Source organism: Silene latifolia, chromosome 11 (assembly GCF_048544455.1).
Source record: "Silene latifolia isolate original U9 population chromosome 11, ASM4854445v1, whole genome shotgun sequence".
NCBI lineage: Eukaryota > Viridiplantae > Streptophyta > Magnoliopsida > Caryophyllales > Caryophyllaceae > Silene > Silene latifolia.
The window spans coordinates 68062951-68083057 of record NC_133536.1 but is presented as its reverse complement, the minus strand read 5'-3'; the positions used below and the strand labels follow the sequence as shown (position 1 = coordinate 68083057).

Genomic DNA, 20107 nt, shown 5'->3' with positions numbered 1-20107 from the left:
ATCAGTCCACAGTAGGCTACACATTCCTGAAACCCTTTAAGTTCAGCAGTAGTAATTTCAGATCCAATTCTTTCATTCATTGTTAGCACATTGTTGAAATCTCCTAGCACTACCCAAGGCCTATCAATTAGCCTACTCATAGTACAAAGAGACTCCCAGAGCACCTCCCTTTCTGCTATTCTGTTAAATCCATAAACCATTGATATCCACCAAGATTCACTAGTAGGTATATAAGTGACCTTAGTATGAATGACTTGAGCTTGACTACTATGGACCTCCACTTTATAGTTAATGTCATCCCAAATTATCCAAATTCTTCCTCCCTCATGACTAGCTATATTTGTTACCAAAGACCAGTGAGTACCAATGCCTTGATGTACCTTATTTATAGAAGCTAATTTAACCCTAGTTTCCAACAAACCAAAAACTCCTACCTTATTGTTATGCAGAAACCACTTAACTTCCTTCTGCTTATTCACACTATTTATTCCCCTAACATTCCAACAGCCTATACTACACATTTTCAATCAGTGAAGAATTCTCCTCTTGTTCACCACCACTCACCTTCCTGATTTGGATAGAATGCTCCAACACCTCCAAATAAGTACCCCTGCCAATGCCAATACTAAATCCTCCCTGCCTTGTCATCTGAGTTATAATTCTTGTAGGAGAGAAAGATGGACGAAATGAGAAAGGCAGTGGTGTAATTAATCCATTGCCAAGGCCCATTGTCACCGTTGACACCCTGTGAATTGTAACAGGCAGTACTGGATCAGGTGCTGTTGAAGGAGCTGCCTGAGTACCACCCCCATTCTTCTTAGGGACCCATATCTTCTTAGGTTTAGGAGCCTAATTCCTCTCCTTCCTCCTACAGTCACGTGCTATATGCCCCATGATCTTGCACTCAGTACAAATCATAGGCTTCCAATCATAATGTACTTTTGCCTATGATGTATGTCCATTTCATCATCAAACTCCACAAAATCAGGCAGTACATCCCCCACCTTCACTTCAACCATAACCCTTGCATACCCCAGAAAAGTTTTCAGTTGAGTGTTACTGTCACACCTGACTGGGACACCCACCAAACTAGCAATCTTTTTCAAGGCATTGCCCCAAAACTTCAAAGGCAGACCATAAAAGCGAATCCATATAGGAACCTTATCAACAGCCTCCTTGATTAGTTTAGTCGTTGGCGTCCATTCCTTAACTACCACAGGCTTGTTATCAAAGAAAATAGGACCAGTCTGAAGTACTCTCAATTTTATTTCCTCAGTTTTAAATCTTACAACAAAAATTCCATTAGAATGAAAAGAGAGCTTCTCATAATCAGTATACCCCCAAATTCTCTTAACAAATCCGTCAATAACTTTCCAGGGTGGGTTTGCCCCCAGGACATAACAATAAACGGCGGTGGACCAATACTTTAATTCAGCATCAACATCCGAACTAGTAAGCTGAAGAGAACTTACCCTAGATGATGATTCAGAATTAGAGTCCCCAGTTTTGCTATTCCTTGAAACATCAACCCAATCCTCCTCAGATTCTTCCTCAAGTATTGATTCCATCGCATCATTCAAATTGTACGGCCTTAGAAGAGAAATTGGCTCAGATGAAACATCCTCATCAGACTGATCATCAGAAACCCTAGAAATTACACGATATCGCGAACCAGTATTTGTAATAAGAGGCGTATTACTAATATTTTTGTGTTTTTCTGTATTAGATTTTGTATTATTAGATGAATTTATTCTAATCGACTAGATTTAGGATCGTTCTTATGTTTACACGCCATTGCTGCTTAACGAAGAAGAAACCCCAAATCGCCTTCTCTCTCTATATTAAATCTCATTCTCTCTCTATATAATACTGATAAAAGGGTCAAGGTGGTGGAAACACCTGACCAATCCGGTTCGCTACTAAAACGAAAACCAAACTAATACATTATTTAAGGGTTCTCAAACATAAAAACAAACTCCTAATTTATTATTCGGCTCGCCCCTCGATGCATCCCAAACAACATCATCCAAACAGCGACGAGCATTCAACCTGAGAATGGGGGGTTGACAATCAGTCGGGAGTAACTAGATGCTCTCCCAGTCATGTTTACAACAATTGAATATAACTAACAATCATTAACAATTGAAATGTAAAACCAGTAAACATGTGAGACCATCTATACTCATGAAAACCCAACGTAAACTTATCATTAAACGAAGGCATATTAAGACAATCCTTTAAAAATAATATCTCAAATGAAACCACATATTACGAGACACAAACATTACCAATTAACAATAGCAACATAAGGCACAAAGATAGCAACAAAGCATAGCGAATAGGGTGAACATCACACATCATACCGATTAGAGCATACAACCAATACTTCCACACAATACGCATAGGGTATAAAACGAACACCGGCTCGAGCGTATAACTGACACTCTAACCTGTCAGAGTATTTAACTGATACTCTGACTGACGTATTATATAACTGACTCCCCGTCGGTGTGAAGTATATATACAACTGATACTCCACGGTACTATGTATAGCGTATCACCACTGCCTATGTGCCTAAGACCTGGCCAGACCCCTCGATGCAATAACTGTACACCGAACGACACTCGGGACCCAGAGCGTATAACTGACGACTCTGGCCACCCCCCAACATAGACCAAATAAATCCCAAAATGGGTGGTGTTAGTTCATTCTGTTTGGTATATAACTGATACCGCACGTCATCTATACCACTAGCCAACAAACAAATGCACAGTATAACTGACTGTACCAACATGCATGAACAACGTCACGACTCAACTCTTAGGATAGTACAACTGACTACCCTACTTATCATATGAACAAGAGTAACCAAAGATATATGCAACCACAAGGACATAACACGTTGAACACAATACAACATATGAAACAAGTATAAGTAACCAATGTTATAGTAACTTCAACTATAACTTTAACAATAACCACTCAATGTTATAGTAACCCTAACCATAACATAAACTCTGGATGCGAGGTTATAGTAACCTCGACTATAACTTCAACATATATAACTTGAAGTTATATTTACCTCAACTATAACCTTGACACGAAACTCAAAGTTATACTAGTTTCAACCATAACCTTGAGCCATAAATCTCAGGGTACGTTAGTTCCAGCTATAACCTTATCTCGTAATTCAATGTTATAGTAGCTTCAGCTATAACTAGAGTAACTACCCAAAGTTGTATTAACTTTAGCTAAAACACATGAATCATCATCAAAGTTATACTAGCTTTAGCTATAACTTTGGAGAGCACTCTTGGCCGCCTTTCATGCCGCCACTAGGGTTTATTCGTAAACCCTAATTGCGCTCATGACACCCAGAATTTAATGCATAAGCAACATATGATATATAATTAATGCATAAAAACATATACAAACATGCGAAACATATTTAATCATGATAACGAATAATCAAACATGTACCAATCATGCAAAACAATCATTAAATCAAATTAATTACATCAATTGGCATAAACACAATTAAAAGAAAACACCTAGTTACCTTTTTAGCAATTAATGAAAACCTTCATAAAGAAAACGACCAACAAAGCCTTGTTTCCAACACGTGTTAACGTCCTCAAAATCGACAATAAAGAATATACCCGAATCCAAATCCATGAAAGCACCATAAAAGACTCTTCTTCTTCTTTACCCATTAAAAATAAGGGACCTTAAAGATAGATCTAAAGGTCCATACAAATAAATCTCGTAAAAATATTTGGAGAATAAATTATTATAAAGGTAAGAGCAAGGATTGTGAAAATATAATTTTCTTTTGAATTGGGAAGGAAAGATATTCAACAATGGAGTCAAAGGGAGAAAGGAGAACAACGGAGAGAAATACAGGAAGAGGCGTGCGGCTTAGTGTACGTGAAAACAAAACCTTTGGTTTGACCTAGTTGCTTGCTAGGTTAAATATATTTATAGGAGATTAACTAATGGGCTTTGTGTCCATTAGTTTATACAATGGATTATCTGATTACAAATCCAACTGGATATTATTAAAACGCTAGAAAAGCTTAAATAGGAAAAGTAATTATTAAATTAAAATAGTAAAATCGTGCACAGACATTTTAACCCTTCCAAAAGTAGATTAAAACGAGAAATAATAAAATAGAGAACGGACACGGTAAACATATATATTCAAAATAAATTATTAAACTCCAAAATAATCAATTTAATAAAATACTTTTTATACTAAAATATTATTATAAAATACGGGGTGTTACAGTTGACACCCAAGATTATGGAGAAGTTGCCGGTATGGGTCCTTACTGATGTTAAGGAGGTTTATGAGCGTGATGGGAGAGCTGAGAGGTTGGTAGAGGTGACTAAGGAAAACAGGTAGAGAGCTTCTGAGAAAAGGAAGGCTGAGAGTGAGGGTGGTGGTCAGTCTAGTTACAAGAGGGGCGGCCATAATTAGGTGAGAGCTTACTCTTCGGGGTCGGGGTTCAGTGGTGGAGCTTCTTATGGGCGTGGCCGTGGTAGTGGTGGTACCATCTGGGGTGTATCTTGCTTTAACTGTGGCGGTGTAGGCCATAAGAGACATGAGTGTACCAGTGCTATGGGCAGGGGTTTTCAGTGGCAGTCACATGGGAGTTTTTCTCACGGTCCATCTCAGAGCTATGCTAGTAACAGACCGGCTAGGTCGTGGAATAGTCAGGGTGGTCAGAGTAACAACAATGGTGGGGCTAACCGCAATGGCGGTAATTCATACCAGAGACTGGCGACGAACAACAACAACCAGGGGTCGGCTGCTAAGCCGTCTACATCAGCTAGTACTGTCCAGGGAGGTGGACAGAAGACCAGTGGTAAGCTGTTCATGATGGGGAAGAAAGCAGCTGATGATGATGCTCACGTTATCACGAGTATTTTTCTTGTTAACGGAGTCTTTACCTTTGTTTTGTTTGATTCGGGAGCGTCACAGTCATTTGTATCATCGAGTCATGTTAAGCTTTTGGGTTTGAGAGAGTTTGAGTCTGTAAAAGAGGAGGTGTTCATACCATCGGGTGAGTCAATACCTTGTGGGAAGTTGTATAGGGGTGTTTCTATGATTGTTGGGCAGGTCGACTTACCAGTGGACTTGTTAGAGTTTCCCTTAAAAGGGTTTTGAGATGATAGTTGGTATGGACTGGTTGAGTAAGTATAAGGCTAAGATAGACTGTCATCAAAAGAGAGTTTCTTTAAGAGGTCCTAAGGGGATTAGTGTGTCTTATCGTCGGTTTGTTGTCAAACCCAAAGTCAATTTGATTACAGCAGTGACCTTGAAGTCTTATCTGAGGAAGGGATGTCCGTTAATCTTATGCCATCTGAGAGACCATAGTATGGAGAGTCCGAAAGGTGAGCAGATACCAGTGGTGGGGGAGTTTCCAGATGTTTTTCCCGATGAGATACCAGGGTTTCCACCAAAGAAAGAGATAGATTTCAGTGTTGAGTTGAAAGCAGGGACAGGACCAATCTCTAAAGCACCGTACCGCATGGGTCCTAAGGAGTTGGAGGAGCTGAAGAAACAGCTGGATGATCTGATTGAGAAGGGGTACATTAGACCTGGTGTATCACCATGGGGAGCACCAGTTTTGTTTGTGAAAAAGAAAGATAGAAGTTTGAGGTTATGCATCGATTATAGAGAGCTGAACAGGGTTACACTAAAGAACAAGTATCCTTTGCCGAGGATAGATTATTTGTTTGATCAGTTGAATGGTGCATCGGTCTTTTCTAAGATCCATTTGAGGCCGGGTTATCAGCCGGTGAAGATTCGGGATGAGGACATACCGAAGACAACTTTTACATCGAGGTATGGTCACTATGAGTATGTTGTGATGCCGTTTGGGTTGTCTAACGCACCTGCAGTGTTTATGGATTTGATGAACCTGGTCTTCAGTCAGTTTTTGAATCGATTTGTGGTGGTCTTTATCGATGATATCTTAGTCTACTCTAAGACTAAGGAGGAGCATGAGGAGCATTTGAGGATAGTGTTGCAGACTTTGCGAGACAATCACCTGTATGCGAAATTGTCTAAGTGTGAGTTCTAGTTAGAGGAAGTTGCTTTTCTGGGGCATGTGATTTCAAAGAAGGGTGTTGCTATAGATCCTGCAAAGATAGAGGCAGTTACTCGGTGGAAAGCACCAAAGAATGAGGCAGAGATTAGGAGTTTCTTGGGTTTGGCAGGGTACTATCGTCGGTTCGTGAAAGACTTTTCCCAAGATAGCCAGACCGATGACAGCGTTGATGAGGAAAGAGAACAGGTTTCGTTAGGATGAAAGTTGTGAGACGGCATTCCAAACATTAAAGGAGCGTTTGACCACAACTCCAATCTTAGCATTACCTGAAGGGAGTGAGAACTTTGAGGTATATACAGATGCTTCAAAGATTGGTTTGGGATGTGTGTTGATGCAGAACGGGAAAGTGATTGCCTATGCTTCTAGGCAATTAAAGCCTTAAGAGGAGAATTATCCGACACATGATTTGGAGTTGGGTGCAGTTGTGTTTGCTCTCATTTGGAGGCACTATCTTTATGGGGCGACCTTTAAGGTGTTTTCAGATCACAAGAGTCTCAAGTACATATTCACTCAAAAGGAGTTGAACATGAGACAGAGGAGGTGGATGAAGCTGATTGGGGATTATGACATGGATATTATATACCATGAAGGGAGGCCAATGTGGTTGCAGATGCGCTGAGCAGGAAGAGTGTGCATTCTCTTTGCACAGCTATGTCTTTGATGAGGTTGAGAGATGAGGTAGGGAAGATGGGGATACATATGATACAGAAAGGGGATGCTAGAGGGGATTTGACAGTGGAGCCAGACCTTTATGATGATATTCGCAGGAAACAGGTGTTGGATCCTAAGATTGAGGAGTGGAGAGATGGAGTAGAGAAAGGGACAGTGTCTAGATTCTCTATTCATACAGATGGCAGTGTGAGATTTGATGGGAGATGATGTGTTCCTAGTGATGAGAAGTTGAAAAAGATGATCATGACAGAGGCTCATTGCACACCATATTCGGTACATCCAGGCGGTGACAAGCTGTATAAAGATTTGAAGAAGGCTTTCTCGTGGCCTGGGATGAAGAAGGAAACAGCTGAATTTGTGGCTCGTTGTTTGGCATGTCAGAGAGTTAAGGGGGAGCAGCGATGACCACAAGGTAAGATTTAGTCTCTTGAGGTACCTGAGTGGAAATGGGAGTCCATCTCTATGGATTTTATCGTGGGTTTGCCGAGGAGTCAACAGGGTAATAACATGATATGAGTTATAGTGGATCGTTTGACCAAGTCAGCTCACTTTGTGCCGATGAAAGATAATTGGACCAAGATACAGTTAGCTTTGGCTTATAGGAAGCATGTGGTCCGTTTCAATGGGGTGCCTAAGGATATAGTGTCCGATAGAGATGCGAGGTTCATATCACGATTTTGGAAAGAGTTGCAGGAGTTGATGGGAACTACCTTGAAGATGAGTACTGCATTTCATCCTGCAACAGATGGCCAGACAGAGAGGACCATCAAGACTTTAGAGGATATGTTGCGAGCTTGTGTTATGGATTTTGGTGGTAGCTGGGAGGAGAGGTTGGACCTGATTGAGTTTTCTTATAACAACAGCTATCACACGAGTATTGGTATGGTACCGTTTGAGGCTTTGTATGGGAGGAAGTGCAGGAGTCCGATTTGCTGGGATGAAAGAGCTGAGGCAGTGGTTTTAGGACCACATATGGTACATGAAATGGTTGAACAGGTTAAGCTGATTAGACAAAAGATGAAAGCGGCCCAGGATCGACAAAAGAGTTATGCAGATTTACATCGTCGTGACATAGAGTTTCAGGTTGGGGACAAGGTTCTTTTGAAAGTGTCTCCTATGCGTGGGGTCATGAGATTTGGTAAGAAAGGGAAGTTGCGCCAGAAGTTCATCGGACCATATGAGATTTTGGATCGTGTGGGTGAGGTTGCTTACCGGTTAGCTTTACCAGCTGCTTTGGATAGAGTGCATAATGTGTTTCATGTGTCTTAGCTGCGAAAGTATGTGAGTGATCCTTCACATGTGTTAGATGTGGAGAACATTAAGTTGGATGAGTCCTTGTCTTATCTTGAGGTGCCGAAATAGATTCTTGATCGCAAGGTTAGGAAAACTAGACATGGGGAAACGGTCTTACTTAAGGTTCTTTGGTCTAACCATGAGGTTGAGGAGGCTACTTGGGAGGCGGAGGAGGCTATGAGGGAGTGGTATCCGTCTCTTTTTGATCAGGTATGTGTGGTTACGGGGACGTAACCATGTTTCTTTTAGGGGAGTAGGAGATGGTCGCATAGAGTTTTTGTATGTTTTATGTTGGTTTTAGTACAGTTAGTAGTTGTCTTAAGTCAGTTTGAGTGTTGTTTTGGGAGGTGTGTTTTGAGTTTTGTGTTGAGTTTTGGTTACGTTATTGTGTCGGAGTGGTGATAGTGTGTTGTGTTTTTGTCTATGGGTTGAACTTCGGGGACGAAGTTCTTTTTAAGGAGGGAAGACTGTAATACTATAGTTTTCTATGTCTATGGGTACTCTATCGAGTGGGACTTACTCTGTCGAGTAAGTAACATCTTACGCAAAACAGTAGTCTGCCTGTAGGGTACTCGATCGAGTAAGTTGGGGACTCGATCGAGTAAGTTGGGGACTCGATCGAGTAAGTCACTTACTCGATCGAGTAAGTGTGTTTTACGGGTTTGTTTCGACGGGTTTTGTTAATAACGCAAGATTAATATAAAAGCTTCCGTCATTATTTTCTTAAAACACTTTTCAACATTCTAAAACCTTTCAAGAGAGATTAGAAGTTACGTTGTTCGCACCTCTCGCGTTATTGGCAAATCCCCAAGGCTAGGTTCGTTGGATCATCTCGTTCGTTATACCGTTGTGATCGTCGTGTCAAGGGTAAGTTCCTTGTATAATTTTTATAGCGTTTGGTTGAGTTTCATTAAAACCTTAATTGGCTAATGTTGGGGGTTTTTGGGTGTTTTGTGATGTGTATTTGGTAATTGTATGTGTGCATATTATAGGAGGAGGATTCGTAGAGGAGAGATTCTGATTAGCTGCGAGATCGTCTGTGGTGATTGTTATTCCAGGTAAGGTTTCCCTACTCGGTATTGGTTACATGACATTGGTGATAATTGATTGTTGTTGTTAATGTATATCATATCGGTATTGGTTTTGGTGATTGTTGATTGTATTGTTGGTTGTATAACTGTCTGTGGTTTGCGAGGTACGTCCTCGGCTGAGTGGAGTCACTTGCGTGAGTGGCTTCACGCCCTTGATTCGCCTTCTGTGGAACCCGCCACATAAGGGATGTGCACATTAACGAACATGGGTTTATCCCTCGAATGAGATGAGCGGGGCTTAGGTGGGAACGACTGCAGTCCCCCACTGGCGGTGTCGAATACTTGTTGCGATGAGTATTCTGGCAGGACTACACACTTTAGTGTGTAGTCAGGTGTGTGGTGATGTGACGGAGTTGGGGATTGATTTGGCTTGTAATATTATTTTATTGCAGTTGTTTGTTTTGTGTAATCAGTACTGACACCGTTTAATTGTTTTAAAAACTGTGGTGATCCATTTGGGGATGGTGAGCAGTTGTTGAGCAGGTATGAGTAGATGCGCATGGGATAGCTGGGTTGAGTCATCACGAGCTGTTTTAGAAGTCTTCCGCTGTGTCGAACATTCTTTTAGTTGTTTAGTTGGTTAACATTTTGAGAACATTTGTATTTCTTTATAAGTTTCAGATTGGTTTGTATCGCTTTAATCTTTATTATTAAAGTATGTTTCGTTATTGTCTATTTGATTATCATTGTCTCGGGTAACCGAGATGGTAGCACTTACATGCCTTGAGTGGTCCTGGTAAGGCACTTGGAGTATGGTGGTGTTACACTCCCCCCCCCCTTTAGACTCGATTTTCGACCACCACAGCCACCCTACTCGCCACCCAAGACAACCACTATACTCTCCTCACTACCCTCGACACAACCAACCCAAAATCAACCCAAGACAACCGCGAAAGGTGGGTCAAAACTCCGTCTTAAGACCGTCGCAGAAAACAGCTTGAACAACAATTTAAACCCTATAAAAGTCACGGTCAAACCCCTTTTTGCGCGGTAAACGGTGGTCAAATGACGGGTCAAGGTGAGTCGGGGTCAAGGTGGGTCAATGGTATAAATTAAATAATATAAAAACTAGTTTAAAACGGTTTACCTTACGATCTCGAGTCGGAGGGACAAAATCTCCTTCTCTTCCAAACTCTCTCTTTTCTCTCTTATCTTTTATGAGGATTTTTGGTGGATTATGTTAGGATAAGGTTGGGTGGATAGGGTATAAGGGTATATATAGGTGGGAGTAGTATAATACATATATTTTATTATTATTATTATATTATTATATTATTCCGTCTCTACATAACTCGTATAAATACAATAAATATTATTATTATATAATTATTAATTACGGAGTATTACACCCACATGTAAATTAACACAACATTCATATACTACACATTCATCCTTTCTTACCACATTCATGGTCATACTTCCAAACCGAATAATACGCATCGCATCTCTTCAAAATGAAATTCAAACCAAACATATCACAATTCGGTACTATTCACATTGTTCCTCCACTCACCCATGCCTATCATATTACTCGTCAAAATCACCACATTAGTCCACATACCCATATTAATGCACATAGACTACCACATAGTAAAATTTCCAAATCACTTCCAACCAAGATACACAAACACCACTCTATTCATACAAATATAAACACACACACACACACACACACACACACACACACACACACACACACACACACACACACACACACACACACACACACACACACACACACACACACACACACACACACACACACACACACACACACACACACACACACACACACACACACACACACACACACACACACACACACACACACACACACACACACACACACACACACACACACGCGCGCGCGCGCAACGATCCCCTTGACAGACCCCACAGTGACCGACTCAAAGTTGTATGGGCAATATTGCGGTTTTGAGACGTCTCTCAAACCTTTGCGGCCGCTCCAACCGATTCTTAACCGGGTTCATTTTAATTAGACAACCTAAATTCATTTTGTTCATTGGTTTTAGGTTCCAAAATCGCCGCTCTGATACCACTTTCTAATACCCCCACATATCAAGGTGCCTTACCAAGGACCATCCTAGCATGTGAAGATGCTACCATCTCGGATGCCCGAGGTTAGTATATCAAAAGTAACCATTCAAAAATATTTATTAAAGTATAATGTTTAGCGATTACAACGTCTCAAAGAATACCAAAACGAAAGTGTATAAAACTCAATACATTAAAATCCAAAACAACTAAACTCGTAACAGCGGAAGCTAGACTCAAAGTAATGACATCTCATCCTCGTCCCCACAGCTAAAGGAAACCATCACCTGTCACAATCTGCTCACTATCCCCGAATGGATCACCATAGCTTTACAAAACAACAACGGGGTCAGTTCATTGAATAATCAAGATAAGCAAAATACAAGAAACAACCACGACAAGAACTATACAACCATCCACCAATTCCAATCATGCCTCATATCTGACTACACAATAAAGTGTGTAGTCCTGCCAGATTACTGCCGCAACAGATAATCCACACCGCCAGTGGTGGACCACAACCTTGCCCACCTAAGACCCGCTCATCGCAACGAGCAACAATCCATGTCCATTAATGTGCACATCCCCCTTTGTGACGGGAACCACAAGCGGCGAATCAAGGGCATGAAGCAATTCTCGAAAATGAGTCCACTTAGCCGAGGACGCACCTCACCAATATAGCCAATCCACCACAATTCCAACAATCAAGAAAGACAAGCCAGCAACGATACTAATCATGCCAATACAATCATAATCATCTTAAATCAATTAAACAGACAACTGAGTAGGGAAACCCTACCTTAGCACAGATCCGAATACGAGTCTACAGCAGAAGCTAGAAACGCTCTTCTACAAATACGTCACCTAACAATAACCACAACAATCCAATCACAAACATTAAATCACCCTTTTTTCGCAAATCCAACATTAGAACAAAACCCTAAAGAACAATTCTAAACAAAAGATGTGAAACTAGTGACCTACCGACGAACTGACACAAAAGAGATGAACGAAAGACTCACGAACGATCAATTGCCTTGAGAGTGATAAAGGATGATTAGAGAAGCGTAGAATGTAATTTAGGTTTTGGTAACAATGAATAGAAACTTTTAAACGAGGTTTATATAATCTTTAATCATCGTTAATCAAACCGCGGAAATAAATCTCGTCAGACCGGTTACTCGGTCGAGTACTGAGAGTACTCGGCCGAGTACCCCTTACTCGGTCGAGTATTACACTACTCGGCCGAATGTTCCTGGACAGTAGGCTTACCAGAAAACATAGGACACTTTACTCGGCCGAGTAACAAGACCCAGAAAACCGTGGTATTACATTACTAGATAACTGGTTTGAAAAAAATTTACCGATTTATGAACTAGTAGCCATGAGTTATTGACGATCAATGTTTTTTTGCAAAAAAAAGAGGGGTACACCTTAAAAAACGAAAAAGTTGAGAGATATAAGTGAGAATATCCCTTTTATTGTATTAATGAAAATTTTATCAACTTATAGTTTATATTTTATCGTCATTTTTATCTTATTTTAATAAAAAAAATTTAAATTTTGAATTTAATCAAAAGATTATAATTTAATTATAATATATTTTAATGAAAAGATAATACTTGTGCATTTTCTTTCTTTTACTTAAAATTTACATATGATGTTTTTTTTTTTAATTATAGCCGCTCTACTCAAATTTGAAAAACGAGTTCCCATCTTTGGAATGATATCAACAAATGGTAATGGCACTTTATTGTAAATTACAATGTCATTGATAGTACAATATTTTGGAACTTTTGAGGTATGTGATGATTCTATTGTTCAAAGAAGCCAGCTCAAGTATTTGAAAAAGAACATTCTTTCTCTCTTTTCTTACCACCTCTAAATCTTCTCGTAAATCGAGGCTTTCCTTCATGCTATATAAACCCTCCTTTGCCCTTTCACTTACTAAACCATTCTCTTTCCCTTTCATTTTAAATATAAGCTTTGCTCTTTACTTGACCACTCTCTTTGTTTAGCTAATTACCACTTTATTTACTTTCTTTTATTCCCAAGGTAAGCCTTCATAGTTAAGTTTTGCAAAATTTTGATGTTTATATCTTTGTTTAATTTGTTGGAGAATTTTACGGTATATATAGAAATAGAATCGCGTGAATATATAGTGTAATGTCCTCTAACATTGTTTTATATGCAAGCAAATGGTGGTTAGTAGAAAGTGTTTGGATTTGGTTCTTATAAGCAAAGAGTGCAAGAGTGGTTGGATTTGAGGAACTATTAAAATATTACATGTTGTGTATAGAAAATTTTATTATAATTAATAGTGGAACAATTACCGCGATAAAAAATTCCCTCCTTTGTTTCTTTGGTACGGGGATAAAAATTTCTTGTAAGACGATAATAATTTTGTTATACTAAACCAATCGACTCATTTATTTAATAAGTACGGTCATATAAGTGTGTAGTTTCTCTGCTCATTTCATTTCTTTACGTTTGATCAAGAGAATTACGAGTATATTTTATTTCCTTACAAAAAAAAATTATGTGAATTACTCCGTGTTAGTTATTATGCTTTATTTTTCTTATTATATAAAATGTAGGAAAGACAAAAAGAAGGAAAATGAGTAGGCCAGGAGATTGGAACTGTAGGTCATGCAGCCACTTGAACTTCCAAAGGAGGGACTCATGCCAACGTTGTGGGGATCCTCGGTCTGGCAGCTTTGGTGGCAGCGGAAATGACTTTGGTAGCTTCGGCGGAAGGTCCCCTTTTGGAGGCGGTGGGTTCACCGGGCCTGACGTTAGGCCCGGTGACTGGTACTGCAGCATTGGCAACTGTGGAGCACACAACTTCGCAAGTAGGTCCAGCTGCTTCAAGTGTGGAGCCTTCAAGGAGGATTCCGGTTCTGGTGGTTATGATGGTATCGATGGCGTTGGTCGTTCTCGTGGGTTTGGGTTTGGTGGCGGTGCTGGTGGTGGCGGTGGAGGTAGCAGCCGATCTGGTTGGAAGTCCGGTGATTGGATTTGCACTAGGTAAGTTACTTGCATGGGAATGTATGTTTTTATCTTTAATTTATCTCTGCATGAAAAGCAACGTAAAAAGTCATACGGAGTCTATTAATTTATGCATCTCTGATTCTCTGAATATCACAACTTTTGGCGTCCGTATACTCTATATCTAGAGTAGGCTACCAGTATTTATTTTGATATCTACTATTTTTAATATATATGCACGATTATCGAATTAGTTAACTCTATGTATACGGAATGTAAATAGCGTAATTTTGTTTGTCAAATACGAATTAATAATCCAAATAATGGTAAAAAAATGTAGGTCGGGATGCAATGAGCACAACTTTGCAAGCAGGACAGAATGCTTCAGATGCAATGCACCAAGAGACTCTGGTAGCAAATCTCCATATTAATCATCTTTAAGGTATGCCCTCATCACCTTCTCTTTCTTTAGTTTAATTAATCTTTAAGCTAAGTTAGCAGTTGACTTTCAATGAATAAGTAGGGACTACACAAAAACATTAGATTTGGTGCTTACATCTTTTTAATAACAAATATGTTACTGTTTTCATAGTCAAATTTTTTTTATCAAAAAGTCATACAATCTATATTTTTATTCCATTGTCATTATAATAATATTCAGAGTAGCGGAATTAGGATATGCGATTAAGGAGAATTTCTTTTTTTTTTCTTTTTTTTTCTTGAGAGAAAACTAATACTTTCTCCACTCAATTCCAAACTCCCTTTTCTCTTTGTGAGAGTAATTTTGAATTTTTGGATTAATTGAATCTGAATGGAGGGAGTATTATAGACTTATAGTACAGTAAATAAACTAGACTACAAATCAAAAACTTTAATAACAAATTTTAAAATTTTCGATTATGGGGTGACGATTCCTACTAATAAATTATATCAAAGATATGTAACCTATAAGTTTATTTAATTTAAGGGTTTATTTTGAATTATGATTTTGGTTTATTTCAGGTAAGCTAATGAAATAGGAAGTGCGAAGACCAATGAGGATCGTTATCGAGTTATCTTTACATGAGAGGGCTGAAATTTCGTTCTACGACTAATTTAATTCCCTCTAAGTTTTCTAGTATGAATTTTCATTGTTAGGCCATTATATTCCAAGGATAACTAGGGTTTTTGGACCACTTTTTTTTTTATCTTCATTTTGTTATTGAGTACGAGTAATTATTAGCAAGAGCTCCAACTAGTTGTTGTACGTGATATCAATTTAATTAATCAGATGTCAGTTAATTCATCTTTTTCCATTCGCCATTTTGTCTTTGAAAAACAGGTATTTCCGTCTAATTATTATCCTATGCAACGGAATTAACCTTATAAGTTGACTAGGTTTGGTGCCCGGCTTCGCTCGGGCTACCTCTATTTACCGTTAAATTTTAATTTCAATATATGTAATATAGTTTTCTACGGCATATCTTGAAATTATTATGAAATGTAAAGTTTATTTTCAAATTAAGAGACACGTTCAGTACCCCGCTATTAATATTATTACTTTCACAACATTTTTTCTTAATATCATTATGTTCACTACTCCCGTGGTTACTAATTTTTCTTTTACTAATTCCTCTATTTTTTTTTCTGTTAAACTCATTATTCCTGTTAATTTTATCTGGCCTATATTTAAATAAATAAAATATTTCCTTGAGTCGATTGGTTATTTAATTGTTTATACTTTTTCTCATTATTACCACTCTTACTTTTACTACATTCGTAGTTACTTTCACTGCTCTCACTATCATTATTATAACTGTCACTACTCTCACATTAATATCGTTAACTTTATTAATCTCGTTGTTGCTACTATTACTTTTACTACATTTAATTTAATGTATAATTCTATGATGATACTAATTAATTTCATAAGTGAGCCATGTTAATTTTAAGGAAAATAACTATATTCTTGTTTTTTCTAAATTTAATTACTTTAATTTAATATAATTTCCATAAATATTCTTCATCAAGACTCTTTATATTATATTTTTAACCAAAACTATATAATATTTACATTGAGGTCCTTTATCAGGTCCATCACATGGTGCTATCGATTTAAAACTATATAGTATAATTAATTTGTATAAATTTCTTTAATTACATTGAAGTCCCTTGTTTTCTTGAATTAATATATAGTATTGATTGATAATATATAGTATTGATTGATTGATGTCTCGACTTTATAATTATATTTTGTTTTGAATTTCAGCATCAATTTCAATGCTATATTTATTTATTGTTTTAATTTAATTCTCATAGTGCCATTAAATTTTTCTGCAAAGCTGTTTAAAGCAAATATATGGACCACGACAGAGCTTTTACCCTCTAACAATGTTAAAGGTTGCCTGAATAATAGCAGCATATTACACATAATCAGGGTAATAGCCACAAAATACACGTAAATCCATATATATGCACTATTTACGTAGTTACGTGCTACTTTAGTAGCATGCGTAAACAGCCCTAAAAGTGTTTGTTAGCTGTAAATAAGGCCTTCCATTATGGCATTACGCCCTCAAAGAAGAACTACACTTCATCTGTAATCTCTAAAAAGTTCTATATGAGACAGTATTAGTGTAAAAGTAACTCAGTTTTTGAACAAATTTAATTTTTAATTTGTACCTTTATAATAATGAATTTAAGCCACACGATATAGGAAAATGGAATGATGTTAATGGATCGTACTCAAATTAGGCATCACCAAAAACATTATAGTAAATTACGTAGATATTTTCTTTTCCCTTCTTTAAAATTAATAAATTCAAACTAATTACTAAAAAAGAGTTTATAAACAATCAACACTCCATTAATAGAGTACATAAAGATGGAGATAAACCGAAGATAATATTTGTGTGTAATAGAGATAAAGTGAAGAACCAGGATCAGGGTTTGGGAATTTTCTGATATGTATTACCAAAACAAGACTCATTACATGATTTTTTTTTCAAGAGAAGAACATAAATAGATAGTACTAAAAAAGTTCAGTTACATTAAGGGGGCGGGTCGGGAGAAAATGGCGTACATGCCAAGACAATGTCAGTAGTACAAAGTTCGAGTACAAAATGGGGTGCGTAGTCCCACTCAAAAAAACCCATAAAAGGGCAAGAATCTAATAGAGAGAAATGGGCAATAGCATCCGCAACACGGTTGGCTGATTTCCTCTAAAAAACGAGCTTCCACTAAGGTGAGTCCTGCAAAAATTCCCTACACTCAAGAATGATGTTAGCAAAGGGACCGCAAGGTACATCCGACCGCAAAATAGAGTTTACAACATCCAAACAATCAGAGGCAATCAAAACATTATTCACATGGACACTAGGCCGCTTAATCCCATCACGAATGGCAATGACCTCACAAAGGTAAGGGTTGGGGGCAGAAAGTCGGGAAGACCAGCCCAAGATCCAAGTACCATTCCAGTCTCTAATGACACACCCCAGAATAGCTAAGGAGGAAGAGGGAGATAATGCCGCGTCGACATTGGCTTTAGCCAATGCGGCGGGAAAGCCTAGCTAATAGGATAGCACAAGGCATCAGGTGTGGTGGTAACGATATGGAGGGCAGCAAGGGTGCAATCATGGGCACGAATCCAGGCAAAGGCTTGGGAGGAAACGAAGTCACAGAAGGTGATCGAGGGCAGAAGGGTATGAGAAGAGAAGGTCAAATCTCAGCGTCTTAGCCAGATACACCATATGAAGAAAGAAAAAAGGGTGTTCCAGTTATGGCTTGTAGAGGTGCAATTGTCGAAAATCCATCTCTTAAGGTCAGGGGTGTTGTAGATACCCAGTATCTGCACCTTCCAAAAATCACCCGATGATGATCGGACTGTAACGTGTTTTTGATATGCGTGCGTGGATTGGCTATACATGAGACGGTTTAATGCACTACGCGGATATGAAAAATGATTTCATAAATGGTTTTCTAACTTCATTTGCATTAAAATAACACTATTTAGAGTTAAAACCATCTTCGGACCCAAAACCGACTCAGAAACCCGCAACTCGAGTCAACCTGAGTCAACCCGAGTCAACCCAAGTCTCGAATGTCAAAAATAATGCCATGAATATCTTTATCATGTCATTTCTATTAAAATGACCCTAATTAGAGTCAAAACTGAGACCGGGCCAAAAACCGACTCCAAATTCAAATCCCGACTCACACGGGTCAAACCCGAGTCAAGCACACAAAACACCTACCTCAAGTAACACCCAAAATCATCTTATTAGGTGCCCATATTGTTACACGACATCCTATTTGATTACCACAAATCAAACTAACCAAATAATAGATAGAGGAAAGGCCACGTCCAAATTGAAAGGGACAGTACACCCCTCTCAATCACTAGGTGGCTCGCGCCTCAATGGGCTATCCTGCTTAGCCTCTAAGCAAACTCAACCAACCTACCACCCCCCATTTCTCTATAAATACCCACCATCACACACCATAATCCTCACGCGAGCGTCCGCCTCCTCACATCTCTCTTAAACTTTTAGGTTCGACTTCCTAAGTCACAAAATCGACACGTATTTTCGACCTACCGATCGAAAACACAAGCCTTACACATTTTGTTTGGTACCGTCGCCGTGCATTCGACCGACCTATTCGACCAACTCAACATTAATCAACATGTTTTTCAACAACATATGTTCAACTCATTTTCAAAACAAAATCGTGAGTAGTCGCTACGAGAAAACCGTCTCTAAAGTCGTCTACGTCGCAAACATAATACACGTAAGTTTGAGGGTGTAAATTGTTGGGGTTGGTGTCCTTAACAGTTAGTGCAAGGACTTATAAATCTCTAAAAGGATCAAAGGGTATACTTTGTATCATAATCAGTTGATCCACGTTTATCAATAACGGTTGGCTTGCTAGATAAGTTTGACGTTATTGTCATACAGATGGCGGTGATCAACTGGTCCCTAAAAGTCACACCTATAGGATACGTTTTGAGTAATGTGACGGTATGAAAATACAGTCACATAGATGCCAATTTTGACTAACCAGTTAGTCCGAGTTATTTGACTAGTAATTAGTCTAATATGGGATGTTGAGATATTTTATTTAATACGGATTAAATAAAAATGGCTAAGACGAATTAAGCGATTAATTCGTAAAATTGAATATAAACGTTTTATATTTAATTAAATGTATATTGAATATAATTATACAATACTGTTTTGTCGGACATGTATTAATAATTCAACTAACCCGTATTATTAGTTGATGCCTTAATTTCCGATAACCGAAAACAGTTTATAATGAAACCGCGTCGTATACACTTAGCGAGCTATGGACCGGACCACGAGTTTAAGTGAAGAGAAAATGAAAAGCCCATTAGGGCTCCTCTCACTCGGTTTGGCCGAGACATGCATTGTAACACCCCGCACTTTCTTAATATTTTTATATAAACTTTTAAGTAATTTTTATTAAATAATTATTTTTCAAAGCTTATTTTCATAAAATATCATAACGGTAATAATAGTGTAGATTTTTAATAATATTATTCTCCGACTCGAGTTATAGTAGACTTGGGACGAAAATTCTAGTGGATACCGTCTCATTTTGAGTTATTGGGCTTAACTTGACTCATGGGCCTTCTCCCTCCTCTTTCCTCTACACTAACCCTCAACTAAACCCTCACAACTTCATCTCCCTCATTCTAATTTCTGAAATTTCCCAACAACCACCCCACCATCGTTGAACCTTCCCTTACTAACCCTAAAATCACCATATCTCACTCAATTCTTCACCAATCTCGTTCCTTTTCGCGCCATTCTCTTCCTTTTCTCATTTCCCTTGTTTCTAAGTAAGAAAGTTGTCATCTTTCTCTCTATTTCGAAATTCTCATCTTACAA

The 20107-nt window shown here is 38.4% G+C and overlaps 1 protein-coding gene across 1 annotated transcript; it reads left to right on the top strand.

The window, feature by feature from the left end:
* The first annotated feature begins 13177 nt into the window (after positions 1-13177).
* LOC141611725 (RNA-binding protein involved in heterochromatin assembly dri1-like) lies at positions 13178-15501 on the top strand. Its single transcript, XM_074430334.1, has 4 exons — positions 13178-13283; positions 13826-14255; positions 14557-14658; positions 15219-15501. The coding sequence occupies exons 2-3, from the start codon at positions 13846-13848 to the stop codon at positions 14645-14647; spliced, it is 501 nt and encodes a 166-aa protein (XP_074286435.1). The 5' UTR covers positions 13178-13283; positions 13826-13845; the 3' UTR covers positions 14648-14658; positions 15219-15501.
* Positions 15502-20107: the final 4606 nt, after the last annotated feature.

Excerpts from the sequence above, each read along its gene's own strand:
- LOC141611725 (XM_074430334.1), top strand. The coding sequence starts at position 13,846 with ATGAGTAGGCCAGGAGATTGGAACTGTAGGTCATGCAGCCACTTGAAC. Across the intron at positions 14,256-14,556 it reads GGTGATTGGATTTGCACTAG|GTCGGGATGCAATGAGCACA; the intron begins GTAAGTTACTTG and ends AAAAAAATGTAG.